This window comes from Equus caballus, chromosome X, assembly GCF_041296265.1.
Source record: "Equus caballus isolate H_3958 breed thoroughbred chromosome X, TB-T2T, whole genome shotgun sequence".
In the NCBI taxonomy this organism is placed as follows: Eukaryota; Metazoa; Chordata; class Mammalia; order Perissodactyla; family Equidae; genus Equus; species Equus caballus.
Genome location: NC_091715.1, coordinates 38,452,609 through 38,480,049, shown reverse-complemented (window position 1 = coordinate 38,480,049; position 27,441 = coordinate 38,452,609). Strand labels below are relative to the sequence as shown.

Genomic DNA, 27,441 nt, shown 5'->3' with positions numbered 1-27,441 from the left:
TCTCACCCTGGAGAGAAATCTCGAGGACAGTCAGTGACCCAGTCAGTGTGACCTAGTTCCTGTTGGCTTGAGCTGGAACTGCAGCCAGGAGTTCACGATACCAAAAGCTACCATGCCTACCTGTCATTCTTGCAAATGAACTTCCTGAGTGGGATTTTTGGTTTTGCTTTGTTTTTGCCAAGCGTAACACCCTGCACCAGTTACCAATCCCAGGGGAGGATTCTAAACACTTCTACCCATTGCATCTTGGTATCGGAGTTGCCGAGGAAAATACAACATAGTCAAGTGCTGGATGGAATAGTGATTTACTTTCATAGAGAAGAGACAAAGCAAGATCAATTTCAACAGTGGGTGTTGGTGCCCCATGGCCAGCAGGTCTCTCCCTGTAGCTGACACAGGGCAAGTCACCTATGTGCACTCCTCTTGTGCTCTCGTGGAAGGACCCATCCTCTCCTCTCATTGGACAGATATAGCAATGCAGTTGGCCAGGTGCTATATGACACGTACTCTTAAGCGGCACAAAGGAGAATACATTCAGCTTGCGACAGGGAAAGATATTCACACAAGCACAGGCTGTGTGGGCTCTTTATCTCTTGGTAAGGAAGTGTTGCAGGCCCAAGGCCCATTCTTATATGTGCAAGTGGGGGTTGAAAGACTGCACGATGACACTGCAACAGTTTTGTTTTTGACAGGGGACAGGGAAGGCAAAAGAAAGGTTTACTATGAAGAAAAAAAAGGACTGGAAAACGTCAGTGAATATCACAGGCAGATGAAGAGGCTGGTGAAGGACATCAACACTGAGTTCAAAAGGATCTCAGTTACACTGAAATAATGACAGTAACAGCTAACACTTATATGGTGCTTACTCTGTATCAGGGACTGTTCTAATTACTTTACGGATATTAACTCCATCTAGTCTCTACAACAGCCCTAAGAAGTAAGTACACTCATTATTCCTGTAATAATATAGATGAAAAAAACAAGGCACAGAGAGTTTGGGTAACTTGCCTAAGACCACACAGCTAGTAAGTGGCAGAGCCAGGCTTCAAACTCAGGCAGTTTGGCTCTAAAGCACATGCTTTTAATCACTGTGCCATGGTGACTCTCAGGAAGACAAGGAACTCTCTGCAGTTTGACCAAGACAGGACCAGGTCACCAAGATGGAAGAATGCCCTTTGGGTCTGAGAAATATAGAGACCATCATGCCAAGACGAAGATGAATACAACCATTAGCTATATACCAGTGAGGCCAATAGTTGGACTAGACATTGTCAGTGTCACGAATAAGCATTGTTAATATGTTCATATTTCCTTATAAATGTTTTATTTACTGATTATATAAATGTAATAGAGAGAAAACAGAGTGTAGGTCAGATAGGTCTTTTTTTAAAACCCAGTCAAAAGTATTTCCTACTTTTTATGTATTGGTTTTGAGAAAATTAATTCAGAGTGAAGCATTTAACTAGCCTTCCCTTTTCAAGAGTCTGGTTGTCATGTAAATCTAGAGATAGGTACACTGTGTTGATCTAAGAGCTTTAGAACTGGGCAAGAGACACGCAGTTGCTTTGAGGTAAAACAGGAAGGATGTCGGGAAATCCTGGAAGGAAAACGTAAGACTTGAGTGCTGCAACCCAGGCAACTGGATTAATTATAAATAAAGAAAAGTCTAGACCAATATCCCTCATGAACAAGGGATGCAAAAATCCCCAACACAATATTAAATTGAATCCAGCAATAAGTAAGGAAATAATGCACCGTGACTATGTGGGTTTATTCCAGGAATGCAAAGAATGTTTGATATTTGAAAATCTATCAACGTAATATACTATATTAACAATCAAAAGAAAAAAATGACCTGATAGGATCAAATATTCAACACCCATTCATGATAAAAATCCTTAGCAAACTAGGAATTAATCCTTTTGACCAGGGCTTGACTTGTGCTAGATGAAGCAGACATTCAACAATGATATGATACAGGCTGTTGAGAAAAGAACAAAACAAAACCTGCCTTAGGAAAACTTTTCTCTTCAAGATCCTTTTGATAGGCTTTTCTTCTTGTCTGCCTACCTGGGCTCACAACAGAGCCTCAGTCCTCCAGTGAAGGATATGAAGTCACACCATTTTCACTCATAGGAGGTTACTGTAAGGGAAAGATCTCATCAATCACTGAAAATCTAAAGAACCAGTCACTTGTTCTTCAGTCTTTAATTCTCCTTGCCTTTCCTTTCCATCATTCCCTTGGCCTTCACTCAGGCTCTGGTTTCATTGTTTCCAACCATCATCCACTTTCTCCATCTCAGAAGTATCATATGGCCTTCATGAGTAATGTAATAAACTGTAGCATATGCAGTAGTGTGCCTCTCAGATGTCTCCCCCTTCAGGACTAAGTTACTCATTCTCTCAGCTGCTTGGAGAGTTGGCAGCCAACAACTTTCAGCTGAGTCCTTTCTCCAGGCATTGCCTGTGGCTGGAGAAAGTCACCTAACTCAAAGTCATGCCTCATCCATAGGGGCAGCCCACATCCAATGACTGGTAGATGTGGGCTTCAAGGCAAGACACCTTTGCCTCAATGAGGGATAACACTGAAGGGCTTCTCCAACTCCATGAAGACTTAGTACAATTCACCAGTGAACATAGGGTTTCAAATCTTGACAACTCTATTAATCAGAAAATTTATCCCTTCATGTCTGTGCTGGATATTCTCCTTTGTTTCTGCAGATCCACTTACCACTCTTCTCTACCTTGCTCTGTGTGTCTTAGGAGGCTGGCCTCTGCATCCACTAGGCTCCCTTGCCTTCTGGCTTCTAGTAGGATTCAGCCAATGACAGAACCATTTAGAGAGGCTACAATGAAAGGCAAGAGAGCAGCTGAGAAAATGGGAATCCAAAGGCAAGTGTTAACAGAGTAGGAACATGCGAGATAGTCAAGGAGTCTGTCTGAGAGAAACTTTTTTAGGGATGATGAGTTCTGCTACTTTCCTCTTATTTTCAGTTAAAAAGCTCTCTGAGCAGTTATGACCCTGAATTATACCCTGTCATCTCTCTCTTCTAAGGCCGCGATGAGAAGACTTCTGCAATGGAAGACTCCGAGGCACTGGTTTGACCCAAGGATTTTCAAGGGCTGGGATGGGGGGCCAGTGAACTGCTTTGAGCTGACACTGGCTCCAAGTCCACCCTAGTCAGGTTCGCTTCTGGAGTAAAGTACTAGGGGCTTCTAAACAGGGATAAGGTGGTAAGGTCATCAAATGTTGTTAGTAGGAACAGTCTCTAGTAACAAAAAGAATGTAATTCTTACCCTTACGTCTGCCTAAATGTACACATTGTGTAAGCATAGAGTAGTATGTGATTGTTAAATTTTTGGAATAGATCAGTGATCCCTGGATCTTCTTCAAATACTGGCCCTGTTTGTAGATCACCAAATACCAAATAAATTAGGAAATAATGCTAATTGTTACTAAAATGGAGGAAACTCTTCTGTAAGACTAGGCCCTGACTGTAGTATTTAAAACCAGATTAATTTTTTAAAAATTAATTTTGTTGAGGTCACACTGGTTTATAACTTTGTGTAAATTTCAGGTGTACATCATTATATTTCAGCTTCTGTACAGACTGCATCACGTTCCACCAAAAGTCTAATTTCCATCCTTTGCCGTACACATGTGCCCCTTTACCCCTTATGACCTCCCATCTGGGAAATCTGTTCTTTGTAATATGTGCTTGTTTATCTTCCACATATGAGTGAAATGATGTGGTGTTTGTCTTTCTCTGTCTGACTTATTTCACTTAGCATAATACCCTCAAGGTCCATCCATGTTGTCACAAATGGCATGGTTTCATCTTTTTTTATGGAAGAGAAGTATGCCATTGTATATATATACCACATCTTCTTTATCCATTCATCCGTTGATGCACACTTGGGTTGCTTCCAAGTCTTGGCTATTGTGAATAATGCTGCAATGAACATAGGCGTGCATATATCTTTTCAAATTAGTAAAACTAGATTAATTTTAAGGGTTACATATTTAAGATATTTTATTTCTCAAACACACAAATTTAAGACAAGGTATAAAATCTCCCATTTGTTTATTCCTCCCTTCAACAAATACTTATTGATCATCTATTATGTTCCCAGCAGTATTCTAGGCACTGAGGGACAAAATACACACAGATCCCTATCCTCACAGGAGCTTATATTCTACAACAGTGGTGGGGAATAACATTGTACCCAAGCTTGAAAAAGTTGACCTTGCCAGAGGGTTTAAAGTATTTTTTTGGTAATTTTTAATTTAAGTTTAATTCACCTAAAATTCACCATTACAAGTGCTCAATTTAGTGGTTTTTAGCATATTCACAACGTTGTGCAACCATCATCACTTTCTAATTCCCAGAACATTTCCATCACCCCCAAAAGAAACTCCATACCCATTTGTTACAGGTTGAATTGTGTCTGTCCCCGAAATTCATATGTTGAAGCCCCAACCACCAGCACTTCAGAATGCAGGCCTATTTGGAAACAGATGGAGATGGATGCAGATGGAATTAGTTAAGATGAGGTCATACTGGAGGAGGGTGGGTCCGTACTCCAAGATGACTGGTGTCATAAACATGGGAAATTTGGACACAGAAACAGACACACACAGGGAGAACACCATGTGAAGATTAGATTTATGCTGCCACAAGCCAAGGAACTACCAGAAGCTAGGAGAGAGGCCTGGACCAGATCCTTCCCTCGTGCCTTCAGAGAGAGTGTGGGCTCTGCCAACACCTTGATCTCAGATGTCAAGTCTCCAGAACTCTAAGACAATAAATTTCTGTCATTGAAGTCGCCCAGTTGTGGTACTTTGTTACAGCAGCCCTAGCAATCTAATAAACCATTAACAGTCACTCTCCATTCCTCCCTCCCCTCAGCCACTGGCAACCACTAATCTACTTTATATCTCTAGGGATTTGTCTATTCCGGATATTTCATATAAATGGAATCATAGAATATGTGGCTTTTTGTGTCTGGCGTCTTCCACTTATAATGTTTTCAAGGTTCATCCATGTTATACATTGTGTTGGTACATCATTTCCTTTTTATAGTTAAGTAATATTTCATTGTATGGATATACCACGTTTTATCTATTCATCGGTTGATTGACATTCAGTTTGTTTCCACTTTTTGGTTATCAAAACTTATTCAGCATTAGAAAATTCATACTGGATAGAAACTTTATTAAAGTAAGGAACAAGGAAAGACCTTAGCCAATATTCACACCTTACTCAACATTAGAGAATTCACATTGGAGAGAAATCCTGCAAATGTGTTCAATTAGCCGACCCTCATATCTTATTCAACATCATAGTGTTCATACTGAAGTGAAACTCTATAAATGATATGAATGAGGAAAGGCCTTGGGACATGACTTCATCCTTGCCGATATGAGATAATTATTGCTGGAAAGACTCCTACAAATGTATTAAATTTAGGAAATCCTTTAGACATGGCTGCACTATTGCCAAGCATGAAAGAATTCGTACCGGAGAAGCCTCTATGAATGTAGTGAATGTGGATAGGGAGGAATGTGTTCATTTCTTACTCAACATCAGAGAATCCATAGAAAACAGAAATAATATGAATCTAGTTTATATTCTTTTCACCATAGCTCATACTTTATTCGTCATCAGATAATTTATTATAGACAATAAAACAAAATTTAAATAAATATAATTCATAGGTTATCCCTGGCTTAACATCTGAAATTCACACTGGAGACAGACATTAAGAATTCTGTTTTGTGCTTTAACATTATTAACCAACAGGAAAGTCACACAGAGATAACTGAAGCAGGCAGAAATGTAAAAATACATTTTACTATAGGCAATAATTTTATTACACTAACCAGTGTTACAGCAAGTTACCTTTTGAAAAGATATCTGGCAAAAAACAACTGTTAAATTCAGTTGAGACAGTGACTTCAACATAGGAGGTGACAGTAGAGCAAAAATGACTGAAGACACTGGCACAAGAGGAAAGGACCTTCACTTCTGATTATAGCAGCTCCACTCGCTCTGGATCCTTTCCTGCCTGTGGAATCTGCAGGGGCAGCTGCAGAGAGAGCAATGCAGTCCAGCCAGATGAACGCTTGCAACTGGCCTTCCCTTCTTTACAGGAACTCATGCAGTTTAGAGTGGAACTTCATCAAGGCATTGCCTGATGGGCCTGCCACCACAGTCATGGCAGGGAAGACCTCCAGGGAGAGGCAGGGACCAGGGACCCTCGGCAGAATACTACACCACAGCGAGAAAGCAAGCTCACTCAGCTCCTGCCCACTGCAAGTACTCAGGACCTCTGCTCCTTGGAGGGGGAAAAAGCACAGCGATGCCCTCGGGGTGCTGCTGCTAGGTCAGCAACTTCCTGACAAACACCAAGCAAGAGTATTACTGAGGGCAGTGTCAAATTGGGTTCCGAAGGTTCCCCCACTGAGATGGTTGAAACAATCTGACTGAGAATCTGTAGCGACCGTGTGTTGGGGTCCCCAAGACCACTCTCTGCTTGATGATTCCCTAGAAAAACTTGGGATTCAGAAAAGCTATTACACTTTCAGAGTCGTGTGGGTCCTTCGGAGCTGTTATCTACAGGGTCATGATTTGTTAGAGAAAAAGTGTACAGAGACAAATCAGCAGAGGGAAGAGGTGCACGGGTGAAGTCCAGTGGAAACCACTCGTGAGAAACCAGCTGTCCTCTCCCAAAGGAGTCACACAGACAAGGCTTAATTCTCCCAGAAACGATGTGCGATGACACCGGCAAAGTGTTGCCACCTGGGGAAGCTCACCCAAGCCTTGGAGGCTAGGTTTTTTATTGGAGGTCATGCCGGCATTCAGCGTCCATGTGACTGACTTCAGCAAACTAATATAGCTTGGCCAAGGTCCTCAGGCTTACAAAAATGCAAGTTCACCATAAGTCACACTGTTAGCATAAACTATCGGGTCAAACTGGAACAATGATACCTGGAATACAAAAACACTCGTATTAGGCAAAATATGCCAGGGGCATAGTGGCAGTCTCCCAAGAGCCAGACAAAGACTAGTCCTCCTGACAAAGACATTTCTTTGGAAGGTAAGGACTTGAGTAACCCAGGCCTGCTGACTTAATACTTTATAATGAATTTTAACTTAATTAGAAGCCTAATTGCCACCTAAAAAATGTTTTCAGTAGGATATGGGTGGTGATTCTGGGCAAGGCAGGTGTCAGGCACAGGCACAATTGCGCAAGGAGATGGCAAAGGGGAAGCCCATAGTACGGGAAGGTGCAGCATGTTTCCTAGTGTGTGGAAGAGGACAATGGAAACTGCCACCACTTAACAGGTGTCTGCTGTGGGGAAGTCCTGGGCTTGGGGCTCTAGAGATGTTCTCTTGAATAATCACGGCAGCCGTTTGGACAGGTGGTCCTCAGCTATGACACAGAAGAGGGGACTGAGGCCCAAGGGGCCAGTAAGTGGTAAATCCAAAACTTCTCTTCTATTGATCAGTAGATCTCAACAACTTGGGCAGAGCATGGGCTGCAGGAACACCTCAGCGTGCTTCTTGGTTCCCAGGTACCAAAGTCACTACCAGGAAATGCTGGCATTGCATGAGCAATAACAGTGCTTCCTCCAGCAGGCCCCATCTGAAGCATCAGTCCCTTCTCTTTCCGTGTAAGCACTTGTCCCTGTAGAAGCGCGATATGGGAAGAGTCTGACCAGGGCAAAGACCAGGTCTTTCTGCAGCTGGGGGTTTCTCCACTGTCCTCAGGACACTGTCATACTGACTCTGTTAACTTTTCCTGCCTCGTGATAGTGATGCCTGAAAAGAAGGTTATCACGTCACCTCTCCTCTAGAAATAATACATAAGTATCTCTAAACCTGGCCATCATTTACAAATGCACCAAGAATTCACAGACGGGGACAATTCCCTGCTCACACGCCTGACAGCAAGCAGACTCTTCTCCTGGGACTTCCACACAGGCTTGGACAGAGCCACTACCTAGGAGAACGCTGGTTCTAGATTCGGGCTATGATTCATCCGAACCACCCGGGAATGTTAGTTAACTCCTAGAGAGGAAAGGGAGAGAGGGAGAAAGCAGCACGAGCAGATGGAAGATTAAATAAATGCACGGCGGATTCCATGAGTTTGTGTCACACGCTTCTCTCAGCAGTGCCTGGCGTGTGCTGGCTCTAGCAGAGAAGGAACGGGGTGTATCTGAGCTGAGACCCCTCCAGGACCCACCCAAGCAGCTCGGCTTGGTTACCTGACAGGTACAAGACACACAGCGCACAAACTTGGCCTCTTTCCCCCAGACTCTGACAGGAAACAGAAATGTCCTCAAAGGCACTACAGGCCTTTATAGCAGGCCATGTTGCCACTGGCTGGCATCATCAGAGAGAACGGCTCTCTGCTACTTGACGCTCTGTTTGCAAAAGAGCAAAAACCAGATTCTCCCAGGACCCCAGGGTCCCAGAAACTGGAGATCTTCGATTCATTTCAGGAGAACAGGCGTCAAGAGGGTTTCTTTCTCATATGTGCAGGGCGCTGACCCTCCAGCTCACCTCCCAGGACAATTCCCCGAGGGAGCCTGACCCCTGCCCTTTGACCCCTGCGCCTGAGACCAGAACCCTGGTGGGATGGGGAGGCCCCGCCCCAAAATGGCCGCGCCCAAGTGCGGCTGTTGCCGGCAGCACGGCCACCGGCGTTTTCTCACTCTGGGGATCTAAAAGAAGCGGAAAGTGTGGCCTGGGGGACGGAGGGGCGCGAAGCCCCAAGGCTGCGCAGCGACGACAGGGCCGGCCGCGCAGGACGACCGGGGAGAGGGCGCTCCAGCCTCGGAGGCGGCGGGGAGCAGGACCCTGCGACCGGCCGCGAGGAGCCCACTCGCCTTTCGGCGCCCTCAGACTTTCGTGCGACTCGTCCCGGAAAACGGTCGCACGTTCCTGGCGTTCTCATCTCGCCTCAAAGGGAAGCACGTCAGAATCATCGTGCCGGCCAGGCGCCGTGTTCGCCATTGGCAGCGGCGGCCTCGACTCCCATCCCCGCCCCCACCTAACGGCTGCTGCGCCTGCGCCGCGCCCCGACCTCGGGCCCCCCGGGTGCCGGGGAGCGGAAGTGCTCTGCTGACCCCGAGGGCGGCGCGAGTTCACGCTGCCTGTTGTTATCCGCCCAGGGACGTCGGACTGCTGGTGTCGCTGTGAGGGAGGCGGGGTTGGCGATACGCGCGATGCGGGGGTCGGAGGGGCCAGGGGTAACGGGCTCGCGCCCCCGAGGGTGGAGTGGCAGGACCGTGGAGGTCAGCGAGTGATTCATTGATTCATTCATTGATTCATGCAGCGAGTGCTTACTGAGTGCCTAGTAAATACGAGGCCCCGTTGGGTTGCACACTAATGTCCACAGTAGCCCTGTGAGGGAGGTGCTACGCGTCTCTTCATTTTAGAGAGAGAAAGCAAGAGGGGAAAGGCTCGGAACCTGTCCAAAGGCGCACAGCTAGGAAAGCGGGGCATCCTTTTTCTTTGTGCTTTTTTCCTCCTGGCACTGATCCCTTTCGAACGCACCCTGTGATTTCTTTATCATGTTTGTTACTGACTGTCTCCCCAGCTAGAATCTTGCTCCGCAAGATCGGGGAGCTCCTACACTTTGTTCACTGAGGTCTCTGCAACACGTAGAGCAGTGGAACAGGCACACAGTAGGCGCTCACCTCTTTATCGAGTGAATAAAGGCCCAGAGGAGGCAGGCAGTTGGTTCCAGAGCCCGGGCTCTGAGGAAGTCAGACAGTGCCTAGCTCCTCGTCCGGCGATAGTTGAGCTCTCGATAAATGTTAACTCCTAAAACGAGGACGAGGCACTGCGCCTCCTCGTGTCCAGGAAAACATTTGGGTTTTCCTCAACTTCCCTGCATCATCGGGGTTGCTGATTGCATCTCTTATGTGGTCATTGTCTTTCCAGGGTCGGGCTGCGTAGCTGAGACCAGTGCGCGCCTTCACTCTCCAGCTTATGTGCCCTGGGCTCCGATTGTCAGTCTCCGGAAGAGCAGTTGTGAGGCCTCAGGAGGAGGTGAGTTCCCCGGCCTGAGGGAGACCTCTGGTGCTGAAGTGAGGGTCCCAGCTGAGAGGCCCTTGGCTCTGAATGCTTTGGTCCTGGCTCCTGAGGAGCAAGAGAGCTCCTCTGAGGGGAGTTGGAGGAGAAGCCTCAGCCTAGAGCCCAGACGCAGAGGCTCAGGGCAGAGGCAGGAGGCTCACAGGAACGAGGTGGTAGAAGAGCTGGCCGTGCAGTGGCCTCTGTCCCTCCGGCCAGCAGACAGAGAGCAAGGCGGCCATGCTGGCTCAACTTCCAGCACCATCAAGGGTGGTGTGATGGTGAGCGGTCGGACCCCTGTTGCAGGAGACAGAGCTGAAGGGCGCAGCTGGATGGAGGGACGCTGCCCTGAGGGCAGGTGCCCTGCTGTAGTGCCTGCAAGGGGGGGGGGGGCGGGATGAGGCGGGGAAGGATCGCTGCCAGCCTCACAGGACTTCTGTCCTGACACTGCTGTGCCCACACCATCCTGCTGCCCTCTTTTGCCCTTGCCCGTTTCTGCATTTGAGTCAGTCCTGTACTAGGAACATCTCACCCTCCTCTAGCGGAAATGTTGACTCTCCCTCCATCTTGACTAAAGTGCAGAAAAGGTTCTTTTCTGTAAGTTTACTTTCTGTTTTTCTTTTGGTTTGTGCAATTTCAGAGTAGTCTGCAGGCATGTGATCATCCAGGTCTGCCGCCTCATTTTGATGCCAGTGTAACTGGGCCTGAGAATGTGACTTGTAAAGCTACGAGGCGCTGAATGCCTTTGTCCTGATGCTGCTGCAGGGGTTGCTCCAGTGGCCGCGGTTACTCTGCCCAAAAGCTCTTTAGTGACACTTTCCTTTCAAACTTCCAAGCAGGGAGGAGCAGGACAGTCAAATGGAAATCATGGGAAAGGAGGAAGTGCGGGGGTGGGAACAGGGTGGTGGTGGGCCTGCAAGGGGCAGAGGGGGCAGGGGGCAAGGTCAGTGGTTTCCAGCTCCCTGTGGAACTGACCAGTGCTGGCTCTTCACCTCCTCCTCCGCCCTCTCCTCCCCCCAGGGCTCTCAGCCCTGTTTTCTCTCTCTCCTGCAAACCACAGCAAGGTGTCCCTGTCCTCCACACTTTGTCCAGGGTCCTACACCTCTAGGGCTCAGCGTGAGCATAGGTGATTTGTAATCATTTTTAATATTCATTTTACTAGTAATTAGTATTCACTGTCACAAATGAGAAAATGCAAGTACCCAGCAGAGGACAGGTGAAATCACCACTCAGAGGTAAGCAGTGTCTGCAGTGAAACAGATGCTCTTCTAGACTCTCTTCCTCAGTTCGGACACACTGCTGAACAAGTGGCATCGTGCTGCACTTGCTTTTTTGGAACCTGCTTTTAAACATGTTGAGAAATGCAAACAAGATTCCATAGCATTTTTAAAGCCCACGAGGTGTCCCGTTGTGTGTGTCTTATTTTTTAACTGAGTCCCCTCTGCTGGAGGTTGAGTTGCTTCCAAGTTTCTGGATGCTGCAAACAAGTTAATATCCTTGCGGCTTTGTGCTCATTTGTGATGATTGCTTACTTAGGGTGCATTTCCAGGAATAGAATTCTTGAGAGAAAGGAGGTGTCAGGTTGTTAATGGCTTCTGGGTAGATGTCTTTAAACACAAGCCATACATCCGTCCAGGAAGAGAAAAAAGATTCTGTGTGCAAAAGCCACATGATCTTAGCCATGTCCCACGGGGACAGGCTAGAGCTACGAGGCCGTGTTTGCAGGTCATTCTGACGGTTCAAGGAAGATTCTTACTGGGCTGGCGATGATGGTCTCAGGGCTGTGTGCACTGATCTCGACCCTCTAATCCTGCCTTTGTAGATCTCCATCCTTTGTCCGGGGCGGAACAGGATGGCCAACGCCCAGGTGAGTTCCTGATTACCCCTTCTTTGTCTCCAGTGAACTGGAGGCAGCTTTTGGGAATCTGTATTGTAACCTTGAAAAATCTGTGTCTTCTTTTCCATCTCAGAGAAGATTGTTTAAATACATACACTTAGCGTCCTTCCAGTTCACTTTCTTCTTTTTATTAGGTTTAAAATAAAGTAAATCCATGCTTAATGTTTTAATATGCATATAAAAATAGTAGCCCAAACATCCCCATTTCTTCTCCCGCACTCCCAAGTTCTTCCTCAGGGATGCCCACTGTTAACAGTTTGGTGACAGCGTTGTGAGCATGTACATCCGTTTAATAAGCCGAAAACAGACGCACATGTGAAGCTGTGTGCATTTTTGCACGAATGCCGTCATACTCCCCTACCCATCTTGCTGCTCCCGCACGTTTATCTTCTGGATGTTGTTCCTCGTCAGTATACAAAGATGATCAGTTCCTGTTGTGTGGTCTGGCTGTATCATTTAACCATTTCTCTATCCTTGGATATTTTTGATTTGAATGTTTTTAGTATTATAAACAGTGCCTCACGAGCAACTTTCTGTGTGTCTGTTTGCTCAGTACTACAAGTATTATGGAGGTTATACATGGAAATCGGATTTTTAACTAACAGGTGCTCAAACCTTAAATGTGTCCTTCCACATCCTTCAAAATTACTCCTCTTCCTGATTTTTAAAGACCAGATAATTTCTATGTTCCAATTTTCCAGGCTGTTGAGAGATGAGAAAGCACCCAATTAATTTTATAAAGCCACTTAACTTTAAATTTGATGGAGATACTACAAAAAGGAAAATTATAAACCAGTTTCACTTAAGAATATGGATGCCAAAATTGAAAAAATATCCTGAACAGAACATTAATGAATTGAACCAAGCATTTGTAAAGTAATGCATGCACAAGGTAAAACTTTCAAATGAGAGCTCTGCTCCACAGAGGGTGGAGAACAATTCTGTCCCCAGTCCGCCGTCTCCTCCTTTACTGGTGCATGCGTTCTTCCAGAGATCACGTGTGCGTGTCGTTCTGCCTAGACAGAGGAATCACTTTTCTTTTTCTCCCTCTCTTTTTTTATTTTTTACAAATTGGAGAACATTCTAGTCCTTAATGATGCTTCCAGTGCACTTGTACAGAGTCTGTCCCAGGGATTCTGAAGTGTGGCACTATTGCCGTTTTGGGCCAAATTATTCTTTGTTGTCTGGGACTGTCCTGTGCATTGCAGCATGTATGGCAGCGTCCCCTGGCCTCTATTGACTGGATGCTGGTCGTACTCCCTCCTCCGGTTTTGGCAACCAGTGTGTCTCCCCACATTGCCAAATGTCTCCTGGGGGACAAAATGACCCAAGGTTTAAACCAGCGGTCTACCCCGTTTACAAAAATGGCCACTCGATGTTCTACTGGATGGAAATACCATTTGTTATTTACCTTTCTCCTAGTGAGGTACATTCGGGCTATTTCTAGTCTTTGGCTACTGTAAGCAACGTAGCAGTGAATATCCGTGTACACTCCAGTTGTCTGCATGTGAGTACATCTTTCTAGAAGGGAGCTTTCTGGGTCCGTGACTACAAGAATCTTGAACTATGATTCAAGATCGTCAAATTGCCCCCCAGATAGTGTGTTCTGTGCACTCCTAGCCACCATAGGATGCCTTTTCCCATGAACAGGCAATCACAGTGATTCTCGCAAACATGGTGAGGAGAGAAAAGAGTGGTGCATTTTAATTTGCATTTTTGACTTGAGCGTCTTTTCATATTTTAAACACCATTTGTGCCTTTTCCTTTCAGATGTTTATTCGAGTCATTTGCTCGTTTTTTCTCTTGGGTGTGGAATTACTTTGATTGCTGATTGCCAGCTCTTTATGCTAACATAATAAGTAAATCAGACCTCTGTCATATATGTTGTAAATATTTTTTCATGATTTGTCATTTGTTTTGGCTTGGATTATATATCTTGGGGAATAGACACTTAAATTTTTTAAACGTGGTCTAATTTCACAATCTTTAGTGGCTTCTAGATTTCATGTATTGCTTAAAACGTCTTCTGCAAGTCAAGATTATAAAAATGTCATTTTAATTATGTGGAAAAACAGTGGTTAATGAATGATGGTGGCACAGTTGTCTCTCCGTCTAGATGGAAACAAAGCTCGACTCTTCTGCATATAAAAGTAAAATTCCAGACTGATTAAAGAACTAAATTTTTATTCGAGAGATTAGAGGAAAGTTTCAGAGGCTATTTATATAACCTTGCTCAGTGCAAGAAATATTTTTAATGAAGATGCCAAACCCAGAAACCATGAAGAGCAAGGTTGTCAGATTAGATTGCATTAGGATGTTAAAATCTGTACGGTCAAAAGACGTTTGAGAAAATACATGTGGTACGTATGACACACAGAGGATTTATAGACAGACAATGCAACCGATGGTACAAAAAAGACCTAAACTGTGCTAGAAAAGCAGTCAGCCGATAGGACAGGCAATGTTTAAGAGAAAAGGGGGATGCCGTATGAAAAGATGGGTACCCTCCCTAGTTTTCAAGACCAGAAAACAGGGCTCGTGTTTGGTCCTCCTTTTCTGTGGCTTTCTGACAAATGAAACCAGTCTCAGCCCTTCTACTGTTTGCCTTCCAGGTGTGTGTGTGTTGTGTGTGTGTATACAAAAAACCCAAAACTTTGCATGGATTGCTTTTCATGAAAATGTACCCCTAATATACATATTCCGAAATTTGGCTTTTTTTCCTTTAACAAAAGTATACCAGACATCCTTTCATGTCGGCCAGTTTTTATAATGGCTGTTCTAGAGTACAGCGAGTATAGCCGGAATGCTGCATGTAACCACTCTGTCATCCTCCCAGGCCAGAGGCAGTTTGTTTATAATCAGGGGTCATTTTTATCATAAGCAGTGTTGCCTGGTAATGTAGCTGTCATTCCACCATTACTGGATTCCCAGGAGCACAGGACATTCAGGGCCATCTCTCCCCTTCCTTTTTGCTGATACAAATCCTGCTGCCTTGAACATCTTTATGGGCTTATAAATGGTTCAGTAGCATAGAGTCCTGTAAATGCAACTACTGGTGAAAATAGGAGGAAAAAACTTAGTAGGACCTGCCAAATTACCTGTCAGCCAGCCTTCGATGAGAATACTCATGTTCCAGTACCCTCGTGAACAGTGGCTCTCTGTCTTGTGAATATTTACCAGTCTTACAGGTACAAGTCAACATCTTACTGTTTAATTAGCATGTATTTGAACTTTAGTGAGGTTTATCATCTCTTTCTATGTTTAGTAGCCACTTATATTTCTGTTGCTGTGGATTTTTGTCCATTCTATTGAGTTGTGTTTGCTACTGACTTATTGGAAGCCTAGGGGGAAATCCAGAGAGGGCAGTGCCGTGTGATAGGGTATTTGCAGTGTGCATTTTGATGTGCTTTAACCAGTTGCTCCCCCACCCCCTGGAGGCAGTAAAGTTTATAACTTCTTTGGTGTTTTTCGCCACGCTTGACTGCACTGGGTCTTATCAACCTTCTTAATGTTTAAGAACCTGAAGGGTATAAATAAGTCCTGGCGATCTAATGCACAGCATAGTGATTACAGTCAACAGTGCTGTATTATAAACCTCAAAGTCCTAAGAGACGAGATCTTAATTGTCCTCACCACGAAAGAATAAATGATAATAATGTGACGTGGTGGAGGTGTTAGCTAACGCCACAGGGCCATCATCCTGCAGTATATAAATGTATCAAGTCGACATGCTGTACACCTTAAACTCATCCGATGTTGTAAGTCAGACGCATCTCCAGGAAAAGAAGAATCTGAAGGTTGATAAATGGTATCCTATTTGAAATTTACTTCACATTCCCTCAGGTACATGTATTAGCTTGTGGTCTTTTTCTTAATGATGTGTTAGAATTTTAGTGCATGAAGGAAATTAGATCATTGTTATGTATCTTACAAGTATTTTTACCACCTTGATATTAATGTTTGAGAATTTTTAAACTTTCTTTTTGCTACTTTAGAAATTCCTAATGTCTAGGTAGTCACGTTTATCAGTTTGGCTGTATGTCTTCTGAATTTGGGGATGGCTCAGAAAGACTTTCGCCACTCTAAAATTGTAGAAACGTTTAACTCATCTATTAGTTTTATGGTTATCTTGCACACATTTAAATCTCTAACTCATCTGTAATTTATTTTGGACTTTGGAGTGAGATAGCGAATCCAGTTTTATGGTGTGTCTTTTCCCCACAGAAATTCCTAGCCGGATTTTCCTAATGGCCTTTTCGGCCATGATTTGAGATCCTTTGATTATGAACTGAATTCTGACCCTGTATGTGTAGGATCTGTTAGTGGTTTTTAACTTTTGCCATCATTGAAGTATAAGACTGAGTTAGTGTTGATAAAACCCTTCTGCTCCTTAGGGAAATAAGACCTTGAGTTAACCTGGTTTTAGCCTTGTGTCACTGGAAACCTGATAATGTGGAATGAGGCTGTGTTACCAGGCGTTCTTACTTATGGTAAAAATGACTCCAGAGTGGCAAACTGCTTCTGAACTGGCAGCACTGTGAATAACTGTGCATAGCTAGTGGGAAGCCACACACTTGGGTTCCTGAGTTCTGTGTAACTTTTATAACTGGGCATGTCCTTTGCCAGGCCCCTGGAAGAGGTGCCCAGGGGCCTGTGACAAGAGATGCTGGTCTATGGAGCAGCTTTGGGCTTCTCAGCCAGATGTTCCCTGCACTCAGCAGTGTGGTCTTGTTCCCGCACCCCTCAGCTATCACATGGTGATGGGGCGTGGGTGGGGTAGTTTGGGCTAATACTGCTCATCAAGCCACGCTGTGGTGGCATCCCACATAAAATAGAGGAAGATTGGCAGAGATGTTAGCTCAGCAGACAATCTGCCTCAAGCAAAAAGGAAGATTGGCAATGGATGTTAGCTCAGGGCCAATCTACCTGCTCTCCCCTCTCCAAAAGAAGAATCTGTATTCTGCTGTTGTTGGATGCAGTGTTCTATGAATGTCACTTAGATGAAGTTGGTTGATAGTGTGTTCGGGCTTTCTATATCTTTACTGTTTTTCTGTGTACTTGTTCTATCAGTTATTGAGAAGAGTGTTGAGGTCTCTGACTATAAGTGTGCATTTGTCTATTTCTCTTTCAGACTTATCCATTTTTGTTTCATGTATTTTGAAGTGCTGTTATTAGGGACATATGCTTTTTGGACTCTTACATCTTCTTGAAGAATTGACTGCTTTATCATTTTGTAATGTCCCAGTTTGTCCTGGAAAATCTTTCTTGTTCTGAAGTCCTTGTCCAAAACTAATGTAGTTACTCCAGCTTTCTTTTGGTTTGTGTTTTCATGGTATTTCACCATCTCTTTACTTTTTTTTTATTAATAGATTTCATTATTTCTTTATTTATTTTTGAGGAAGATTAGCTCTGAGCTAACATCTGCTGCCAATCCTCTTCTTTTTCTTTTCCTGAGGAAGATTGGCCCTGAGCTAACATCCATGCCCATCTTCCTCTATTTTATATGTGGGACACCTGCCACAGCATGGCGTGATTAGTAGTACATAGGTCCGCGCCCAGGCCACCAAAGCAGAGCACGCAAACTTAACCACTGCACCACTGGGCCTAATAGACTGTTTTTTAGTATAGTTTTAGATTTACAGAATAATAGACAATCTGGTACAGAGAGTTTCTTTATACTCCTCTCCACCCCTCACAGTTTCCCCTATTATTAACATCTTGCATTAGTGTAGGTACATTTATTATAATTAATACATTATTATTAACTAAAGTCAGTAGTTTACGTTAAGGTTCACTCTTTGTATTGTACAGTTCTATGGGTTTTGACAAATGCATAAAAATCCCCCATTACCATATCATACAGAATAGTTTCATTGCCCTAAAAATCCTGTGCTTCACTTATTCATCCTGCCCCCCTCCCTCCTGGCAACCGCTGTCTTTTCACTGTCCGTGTAGTTTTACCTTTCCCAGAATGTCATATAGTTGGAATCATACAGTATGTACCCTTTTCAGACTAGCTTCTTTCAATTAGCAGTATGCATTTAGGGTTCCTCTGTGTCTTTTTGTAGCTTAAGAGCTCATTTCCTTTTATTGCTGAATAATTCCTTGTACAAATGTACTTTATCCATTCACCTATTGAAGGGCATCTAGGCTGCTTCCAGTTGTGGTACATTATGAAGAAAGTTGCTGTAAACATCCACATGCAGGTTTTTCTGTGGACATAAATTTCCAACTCATTTCCTTTTGAGGTTTGTAATTTTTTACTGTGAACTCCTTTTCAGTGAGAGTTCTTTTCCACGGAAATTCTGTGTACTCTGAGCTGTGAAAACATCACTCAACTGTTTGGATAGCCCCACTGCTGGGGCCCAGTGGTTCCACTGATGCAGGACCAATTGTTAGGTGAATTTCTCAACTACTAGGATTTGTATTATACTTCAGATGTCCATTTGGAATGCACATGATTTGGGATTTTCCAGTTATCTTCCTACATGTGGTACATGACTAGAGTTCTGATTTCTTGTAAGTAACTCCTGATTCTTCTTACTGTTTTCATTACCCAGTGGGTGACATCTTTCTAGTTCCTATTGTAAAAGCAGGAATGTCCTTTGTGACTTCCAGCTTTAAGCAGGTAGCTCAGTTCTAGTTCTCTGCCCATTTCTGCTCTGTGGCCTGGAATCCACTCCACACTCATGCATCAGAGCCTTAATCCCCTAACAGCAAAGCCACACAGCTTCAATTTCTATTCACTCCTCACTTTAAACCTCCTTTTCATTTTGTCACATAATGAATTTCCTTTGTCACATAATAAGTTTCTTCAGCTTGACTGTATTAAGTTATTTTTGTTAAATACGGGGCACCGTGTCTTTGTATTTGCACTCGGGTTAGGGGGCCTGGAGATAGTCCATCCACATCAGCTCAAGTCCTATTGATAGGGGTTCACAGCAGGGCATTTGTGAATTAATTTTGTCCCATAACATCATAGGAGAAATATTTACAAGGTTGATGATTCATTGCCTTTTTTCCCCTAGAATTCTGGCAAGTTGATGACCAGATACATAACCACAAGGAAAGCCAAGACAAGCCTCTGTGGCAAACTGCATTCATACACAAGGAAACAGTGAAGGATGAACATGGCCAAGAATTTAGAACATGCAGAAAAATCATTTATCCGAGCCCAGACTTTGTTTCTATAAGACAAAGACTCCCTAAATATTATTCATGGGGAAGGAGTTCAAAACATAATTTAAACTTTCTTAGTCAAAACAGAAGCTACGTAAGAAAGAAAGATGATGAATGTAAGGCCTATTGGAAATTATGCTTCCATTCTAATCTTGATAAAGCTCAGCCTGGAGAGACCTTCTTTGAGCCTAATCAACGTGGAAAAGCCCTCCACCATAAGCAAAGCCTTAATAAAAGTCGGAGAATTCAAACTGGGGAGAAACTCTATGAATGTTCTGAATGTGGAAAAGTGTTTATCCAGAAAGCTAACCTCGTTGTACATCAGAGAACTCACACAGGAGAGAAACCTTATGAATGCTGTGAATGTGCAAAAGCCTTCAGTCAGAAGTCAACCCTCATTGCACACCAGAGAACTCATACAGGGGAGAAGCCCTATGAATGCAGTGAATGCGGGAAAACCTTTATCCAGGAGTCAACTCTGATCAAACATCAGCAAACTCGTACAGGAGAGAAACCCTATGAATGCAGAGAATGTGGCAAAGCCTTCAGTGGGAAGACAGCTCTCGTTAAACATCAGAGAAGTCATTCAGGAGATCAAACCTAACAATAAACTTTCAAGTGGGATAACTTTATCCATAAATTATATATCGTTATACTATGCAGCAAAGAACTCATTGAGTAACCGTGTAAATCTAATGAACATCAGAAAGCACTCAGCCTTTATTAGATTTAAGAAAACTCAAAGTTATGATAAAGCATACAATAAATGTGATAAATTCTTCACCCAGGAGTTTTAATACATTGTACATCAAAGAATTTATGAAGGGTCAAAACCATGAATATAGTGAAAGTTGGAAAGCCTTTGGAAAGAAGTTAAATGTCATTTTATATTAGAGCTCTTATGTTCAGGAGACACTATCAATTTAATGAGTTGGAGAACCCCAATTTCCTAGAAATTATATTGTGAGGAAAATGAAGTTCTAGATGTCGTCATACATTTTATAGAAAAGATCATAGAGGTTACAATCAAGCACTCAATTTTAAATTATATACATATTCACTCCAGAATAAAGTTTTGAAGTATAAATACATTGAATAATCAGGAGGAGAGAGGAAAAAACATATTAACCCTTGCTAGGCAAAACTCCCAGATTAATCTGTAAATAGATAGACCCTAAATAGATTAGTCTGAGAGAGGATGTGCCCGCAGGATCCTCACACAAAAGGAACCCAAGCAGGGGACCTGACACATGTGTTCTATCATTATAAATGTGCAAATGTCTTATGGAGAAAGATTGTATCCTTCTGGGATATTTCTTAGAACAGTGGTCACAATTTATTATATTCTGTTCATAAGAAGTAATTATATTATGGTGGGACAATAGGAGGTTAAGGATTTCCAGGAAATATCCTGTAAGAACAGTATTAATTGAAATAAAAATTAGAAGCATCTTGAATATCCAATGATAGATGATTGTAGATCTATCAATAGTTAAATTGCTATAATATGCTGCCATTAATTATGTATCCATTATTTTGTTTAAGGATTTGGAAAGTGTGGAAGATATAAACTGTACTTTATGATCTGTGTTGTAAAATGATATGTATAACAAGGATATGCACCATTATGATTTCAGTATCTCTGGGTTGTGGGAATATAAGCAAATTTTTGATTAGTAAAAACATATGATGATTATGTTTATGTCTATTTTATGAATATATGTTTATCTTCATGTATAGAGAGACACAGAAAAAAAGCTAGGAAGAGAATACACCTTACTATTAATAGTGGTTATATTTGGACTTTGGGATTATTCATTTTTTAATTTCTCTGGTTATAGTCTCAAATTTCCAGGTACAACCAATAAGGATTATTTAAAATACCTTTCGCATACTTGACTGGTTTTTCTTTCTCCCCACTCATTTTTCTATTCAGCCTTATTTTCAGTATTGGCACTATTCTGCTACTTTCTATTCTGCACAGATCATCCCAGTTTGACAAATCTACACAGATTCTCTGTGTTTTCCATGTGGTCGTCTATCTGATACCACTGTTGAAAGAAACTATTGTACATCTTTGAGAAGAGATGTCTTGTGATTTTAACTTGTATAGTGATTTTCTGACGAAAATTAAAACTTCATGCACGCTTTTACATTTCATCCTCACCAAATCCTGTAACCGAAGTTATAAGCTTCCAGATTTTACAGATGAGAAGCATAGCAGCAGGTGAGTCACGTCCCACAGGTAATAAACTCTCCTCAAACCTAAACCTTCAGAAACCAAATGCAAAGCACTTTTCAGTCTGATCCTTGGGATTGCTATTGAATGCTCATTTTCTCTTTTCCTCTTTTCTTCCTACTTCTTGTCACCAGTTCTCAAAATTCACTGTGGTTATATAGCTCCAGTTATATGTGCTTTACCTTTCTACTGCGTCCCAAATGCCTCTCACAGTCTGTGGTGTTTGCATTTTCCCCCCTCTCTGGGAAAGGTCTTTAGCAGAGTAAAACTGATGGGCAGCCAGGAGGGCTGCTGTTTAATACTATAATCAGAAAAAGGCAAGATTCAAAGAGCAGGAGTCCGAGGGAAATTGCTTCATTAAAAAGTGACCGACCCTTGCTCAGATCCCAGACCTGAGCCAGATTTCAGTTTTGGAGCCAACAGTCTGGAGAGGTTCCCATGTCCCTCAGAGGAAGGACCCTACAACATCGTAGCAGGCATATATTATAATGCTTACCTAGTCCCTTCCCAAAGGAACCTATGGCCATTTATTTGGGTGACTGTACACTGGGGAAAGGGGAGTACCCAGATATTTTTAGGACTATTGGACATAACTTTCTGAGTCGACATTAATACCCAGGCACTCAAAGCATCATCTTGGCCCTCCTGTTGGGAGTAGGGACTTATTGGGTCCAGGGAACAAATGGAGTCCTAGCTTAAATCTGACTCACAGTGGCCCATTGCACCTGCAGACCTGCCCAGTGGTCATTTCCCCAGTCTCCAAGTGTATAATTGGAATTCATAAACTTAGCAGTTGGACTAACCTATGCATTGGGCCCTTGGACTGTTTTTAAGAGCTTTCATAGTGGGGAAAACCAAATGGAAATGTCTGCTTCCTCTCTCCCCCACCAACCAAGATGGTAAATTGAAAATAATATTGTGCCCTAGGGGATGATGGAGATTAGTGCCACCATTAAAGACTTAAAGGATATAGGGGATAATGGGTGGTGGTCCTTATGATATTTATGTTTAATTCATCGTTCTGGCCTTTGCAGAAATCAGCCAGATCCTGGAGAATGAGTTTAAGCCATACAAAGTTTTACTTCACAAAAGAGAAATACAGCACCTTGTGGGTCTCTTTGGGATCTGGAGGTAACATATTCCACACCTAGAAATACTTCTCTGGCCTATATATTGAGTGACACAGAAGGCTGCCAGCTTTGAGTGGGGCCTAGGGTAGGAAAGATTTTGTAGCAAGCCCAGACTATAGTGCAAGCAGCTTTGTTGCTTGGACCATATGATCTTGCTGACCCTATGGTGTTGAAGGTGTCAGCGCTGGGAAAAGATGCAGTGTGAGAATCAGGACCCTGGGATTTTGGAGGAAGGCCATAGAGTCTGCAACAGAGAATTATCCTGCTTTTGAGAAGCCACTCCTGGTGAGTAACTGGACTGTTAGGCACCATAAACCTCATTTTGTCATGCTGCTTCAGTCCGTTTACTAAATAACCCACAAAACTGCCAATTTTCAGTGCGGCCCAGAGCGAGAATACATTTTGAAATAGGTCTGGTCTACCGTGCACAGTTTCTTCATATGGTGCTTGAAATGTCTGTGATGTATGGAGCCTGGTGAGTCACAGTACAGTGTGTTAGGATTTTGGAGAAAACCTATTCTTTAGAGAAAAGTTTCTAGCTTGCTATTGACCCTAATTGAGGGTCTTCCCTTTGCCCTTTCTAAGTCTGCCTCATCAAAATTAATAACTATCCTTAATTCTAATACCAGAGAGAAGGAGAATTGAATAGATTAGACGGTATGTTTGTGACACTGGAAAAACAAACAAGGAAAAAAAGGGCAATTAGGAACTCCAGGAAAATAAAAAACTAAGCAAAAAAGTAAATAATCATCAGAAACAATTTGTATTTTCTTATGAACTTCATTTTATGTTTTCTTGTTCGTATTAATCAGTTATTTTAAAGACCATGACTTGTGACTCATATGTCTGAATTACCTGTGGGTCTGCTGCTACTGTCCACTTTTTTCTTAGTTTTGACTCTGGGTGTGCCTAGCAATTTTTGATTACCACTGTGCATGAGAAATTGTAGAAGCTCTAGATGAGCTTTAGTTTCTGACAGGCAATTATAGTAGGGCAGATTACCTTAATTCAGTTAGCTAGTGAGCTAATTCAAGGTGAGGTATCCATCTTTTAAAGATCTGGTCTATATTTACTTCCCACTAATTCCTAGGTAAAAGTCCTTCAGAGGGTCGAACTGAAAGTCTGTGGTATTTACCAGGGCCCATCATCACTGGTGGGATCTGAACTCCAAGTTTGATCCCCTTGGCACATAACTGCTGAAAGCTCTCCTTAGGACCTCAGGCACTTGGCTGCTGTGCATCTCTGAATCTGCCTCGCGCCGTTTACCAATCAGTGAGCTCTTTGTGGGAAAAAGCTCAGTCTATTGGGCTTATTTCTCTTCACTTTTGTCTCCAAGATCTTGCCACTCAAGTCCTACTGTCTTAGCTCAGAGTTCCCTCAGGTCCTAGAAGCCAGCTGCAGTTTTTCGGCACGTGAGCTGTCCTCAAATGGCTGCTTACTTCATCAGGCCAGCAAGGAAAATTTCTCTCCAGTCTGCTAAGATGGAGTCTTATATAATACTAACGTAATCATGGGAGTGACATCCCATCACCTTTGCCATAACCTATTGGCTAGAAGCAAGTCTCGGTTCTGCCCACACTCAAGGGGAGAGGATTACATAGGGAACAAATCATTGGGGTCACCTAGGGTGTGCCTGATACAACTGCTGACAATAGGACAAGGAGAAAAGAGGGAAGATGAGCATTCAGTAACACTCACAAATATCACAGTGAAAAGAGCTTTCTATTTGGTGTCAGAAGTCAGTTTTGTCTCATTACTTCTGGTACTTTTGACCACTTACCATGTCTCTTCTCAACTTAAAATTTGTTAGCTGATAACTTATGTCACACGATTTGATGGTTATAGAGTAAAAACCTATGGAGATGCTTTTATTTTCATCCAAAAAATCACATACAGATATTAAAGTCACAGGATATCCATTCTCAAGATGCAAAATATATACTCAAAATCATAGACAATCACATGGAAAACCAATAGGCAATATGTATACATATGTGAAAATGGGGTCATTTTAACAAAAGAATGATGTCATAAAGACAAAGCTGAATGGACGAAAGGATGGGAAGACAATCAAGTATGCACAAGATTACTTTAAACAATTTATTTTATTGGTAGATTCTGAAGACTACATTCAAAAAGTTTTAAAAATCACCAATAATCCCAATACACAAATGATAATTTGCTTAATAATTTGGTGTATTTCCTTCCTAGCTTTTTGTTCTATGTCTACCTACACACACACACACACACACCTAAAATAGATATATAGTACAAATACATATGTATACATGTATATGTGCATATAATTTTATTCATCACAAAATTGCTATATTTCTACCACCCAGAATCACTGATATAATGGTGCATATCCTTCTTCTATGTATTTTTTTTATAATTTAAATCATGTGGTACATTGTTTTGTAATCTGTTTTTTCACATAACAGATTACCATGAACATTTCCCCAAATTCTCACACATAATAAAGAAAATTTTTAAATGGTCCATATTATTCCAACTTATTGATATTAATTTTTAATCAATTGCCTATTATTGGATATTCAATGTCCTTCTATTTTTTGCAATTTAAATAATATTGCTGTTATGGGAGATACTCTGAAAATTAAAAATATGTTATTGCCTCACCATAAAATGATTACTCTTGCTTAAAAGACAAAGAATATTAAATTGTAAGCACTGTTCCAAAGCAAGGTGTGCCTTTTCTGTAAGGGGTTTGCATTTTTGCACTGAAGATGATGATGATTCATGTGTAAGATCTCCTGTTTGAGCTCGTTTGTTTCAGGGATCCTGATGACTCATCCTCTCTCACTCTAAGCAATTGTTCTCTGTTTAAGAAATAACCTGCGAGTTTGGCCCAGCTAGGATTAATACTTTATGCTTCATACTGTTCTTTCAAAAGCGTCATACTCTACTCCACAGTGAACATATCTTAACTTTATAAGTGAGCGCTTGTTTGCAACCTCTGCACCTTTCCCACACAATGTTTGGTATAGAATTGGAACATGTTTCTCTCATTATTTCTAACTTGGTTTCCTAAACTCATTCTTAGTTTTTCCTCAGCATAAATACTCTGATAGGCAATGACATTTAAATGCTTTCTAAAAGTTTTCTCACTTCAATACACTCACAGTTTTGCCACTTTTGAATTCTTTGATGTACAATTCTCCACTCATAGCTAAGAATTCTGGATGAAAAATTGAGCACATTTATTACAGGCTTCTGGAATTATACTTTTGTGCCTTTTATTAAGTTAAATGAACATTAAATAATATATGGAATTTCTGACATTCTTTATATTTATAAGGTTACTCCCCAGGATGAACTGATATAATGAGATAGAACAAGTAGTGAAATTATCCCATTCTCAAGTATATTCATAGGTTTTATTTCCCGTATGACTTCTCTGATGTTTAATGAGAGTTGACTTCCCACTGAAGGCCTTCCCACAATCCCTGCATTCATAAGGCTTTTCTCCTGTATGAGTTCTGTGATGTACAATGAGAGTTGATTTCACACTGAAGGCTTTCCCACATTCACTACATTTGTACGGTTTTTCTCCTGTATGAATTCTCTGATGTTTAATGAGAGTTGACTTCCTACTGAAGGCTTTCCCGCAGTCACTGCATTCATAAGGTCTCTCTCCTGTATGAATTCTCTGATGTTTAATCAGTGGTGACTTCTCACTGAAGGCTTTTCCACATTCATTGCATTTATAGGGTTTCTCTCCTGTATGAGTTCTCTGATGTACAATAAGGGTTGACTTCTCACCAAAGGCTTTCCCACATCTTCTGCACTCGTAAGGTTTCTCTCCTGTATGAGTTCTATGATGGACAGAGAGGTGTGATTTTCCACTGAAAGTCTTCCCACATATGCTGCATTCATAAGGTTTCTCCCCTGTGTGAATTCTCTGATGAACAGAGAGGTGTGACTTTCCCCTGAAGCTTTTTCCACATTTACTGCACTCATAAGGTTTCTCTTTTATATGAATTCTCTGCTGCTTAATGGCAGTGGGCTTCTCATCAAAGGCTTTCTCATGTTTACTGCATTCAGGTTTCTCACCTGTAGAAGTCTTCTGATGCATAAAGCTGGACTTACCACATTTGATACCCTCATAAAATGCTTGTCTGATATGTGTTTTTTCATGTCTAACAAGGTGATATGAACTCTTAAAGGCTTTTGCACATTCACCACATACAAATGGTTTCTCTCCTGTGTGAGTTCGCTGATGTTTAATCAGAGTTGACTTCTGGATAAAGGTTTTCCCGCATTCACTGCATTCATAGGGCTTCTCCCCTGTATGAGTTCTCTGGTGTGCAATGAGGGTTGACTTCTGACTGAAGGCTTTTGCACATTCACAGCATTCATAAGGTTTCTCTCCTGTGTGAGTTCTCTGATGTACAACGAGGTTAGCTTTCTGGATAAACACTTTTCCACATTCAGAACATTCATAGAGTTTCTCCCCAGTTTGAATTCTCCGACTTTTATTAAGGCTTTGCTTATGGTGGAGGGCTTTTCCACGTTGATTAGGCTCAAAGAAGGTCTCTCCAGGTTGAGCTTTATCAAGATTAGAATGGAAGCATAATTTCCAATAGGCCTTACATTCATCATCTTTCTTTCTTACGTAGCTTCTGTTTTGACTAAGAAAGTTTAAATTATGTTTTGAACTCCTTCCCCATGAATAATATTTAGGGAGTCGTTGTCTTATAGAAACAAAGTCTGGGCTCGGATAAATGATTTTTCTGCATGTTCTAAATTCTTGGCCATGTTCATCCTTCACTGTTTCCTTGTGTATGAATGCAGTTTGCCACAGAGGCTTGTCTTGGCTTTCCTTGTGGTTATGTATCTGGTCATCAACTTGCCAGAATTCTAGGGGAAAAAAGGCAATGAATCATC

General features: G+C 42.3%; 2 protein-coding genes across 4 annotated transcripts in view; one reads left to right on the top strand and one right to left on the bottom strand.

Moving 5' to 3' along the window:
- Positions 1-8,666: 8,666 nt before the first annotated feature.
- On the top strand, positions 8,667-20,857 carry LOC138915118 (zinc finger protein 674-like). Its single transcript, XM_070258365.1, has 5 exons — positions 8,667-8,712; positions 9,143-9,304; positions 9,957-10,064; positions 11,908-11,952; positions 19,011-20,857. Exons 1-5 carry the CDS (start codon positions 8,667-8,669, stop codon positions 19,763-19,765), a joined length of 1,116 nt encoding a protein of 371 aa, XP_070114466.1. The 3' UTR covers positions 19,766-20,857.
- A 3,759-nt stretch (positions 20,858-24,616) lies between these two features.
- The window catches only part of ZNF674 (zinc finger protein 674), a 29,519-nt gene continuing 26,694 nt past the window's right edge, over positions 24,617-27,441 (bottom strand). For all 3 annotated transcript variants that reach the window (XM_023634164.2, XM_070258607.1, XM_070258608.1), the window contains exon 6: positions 24,617-27,414. In XM_023634164.2, the coding sequence (XP_023489932.1) occupies positions 25,913-27,414 (1,502 nt within the window). In that variant the 3' untranslated portion in view covers positions 24,617-25,912. The remainder of the gene's footprint in view (positions 27,415-27,441) is intronic.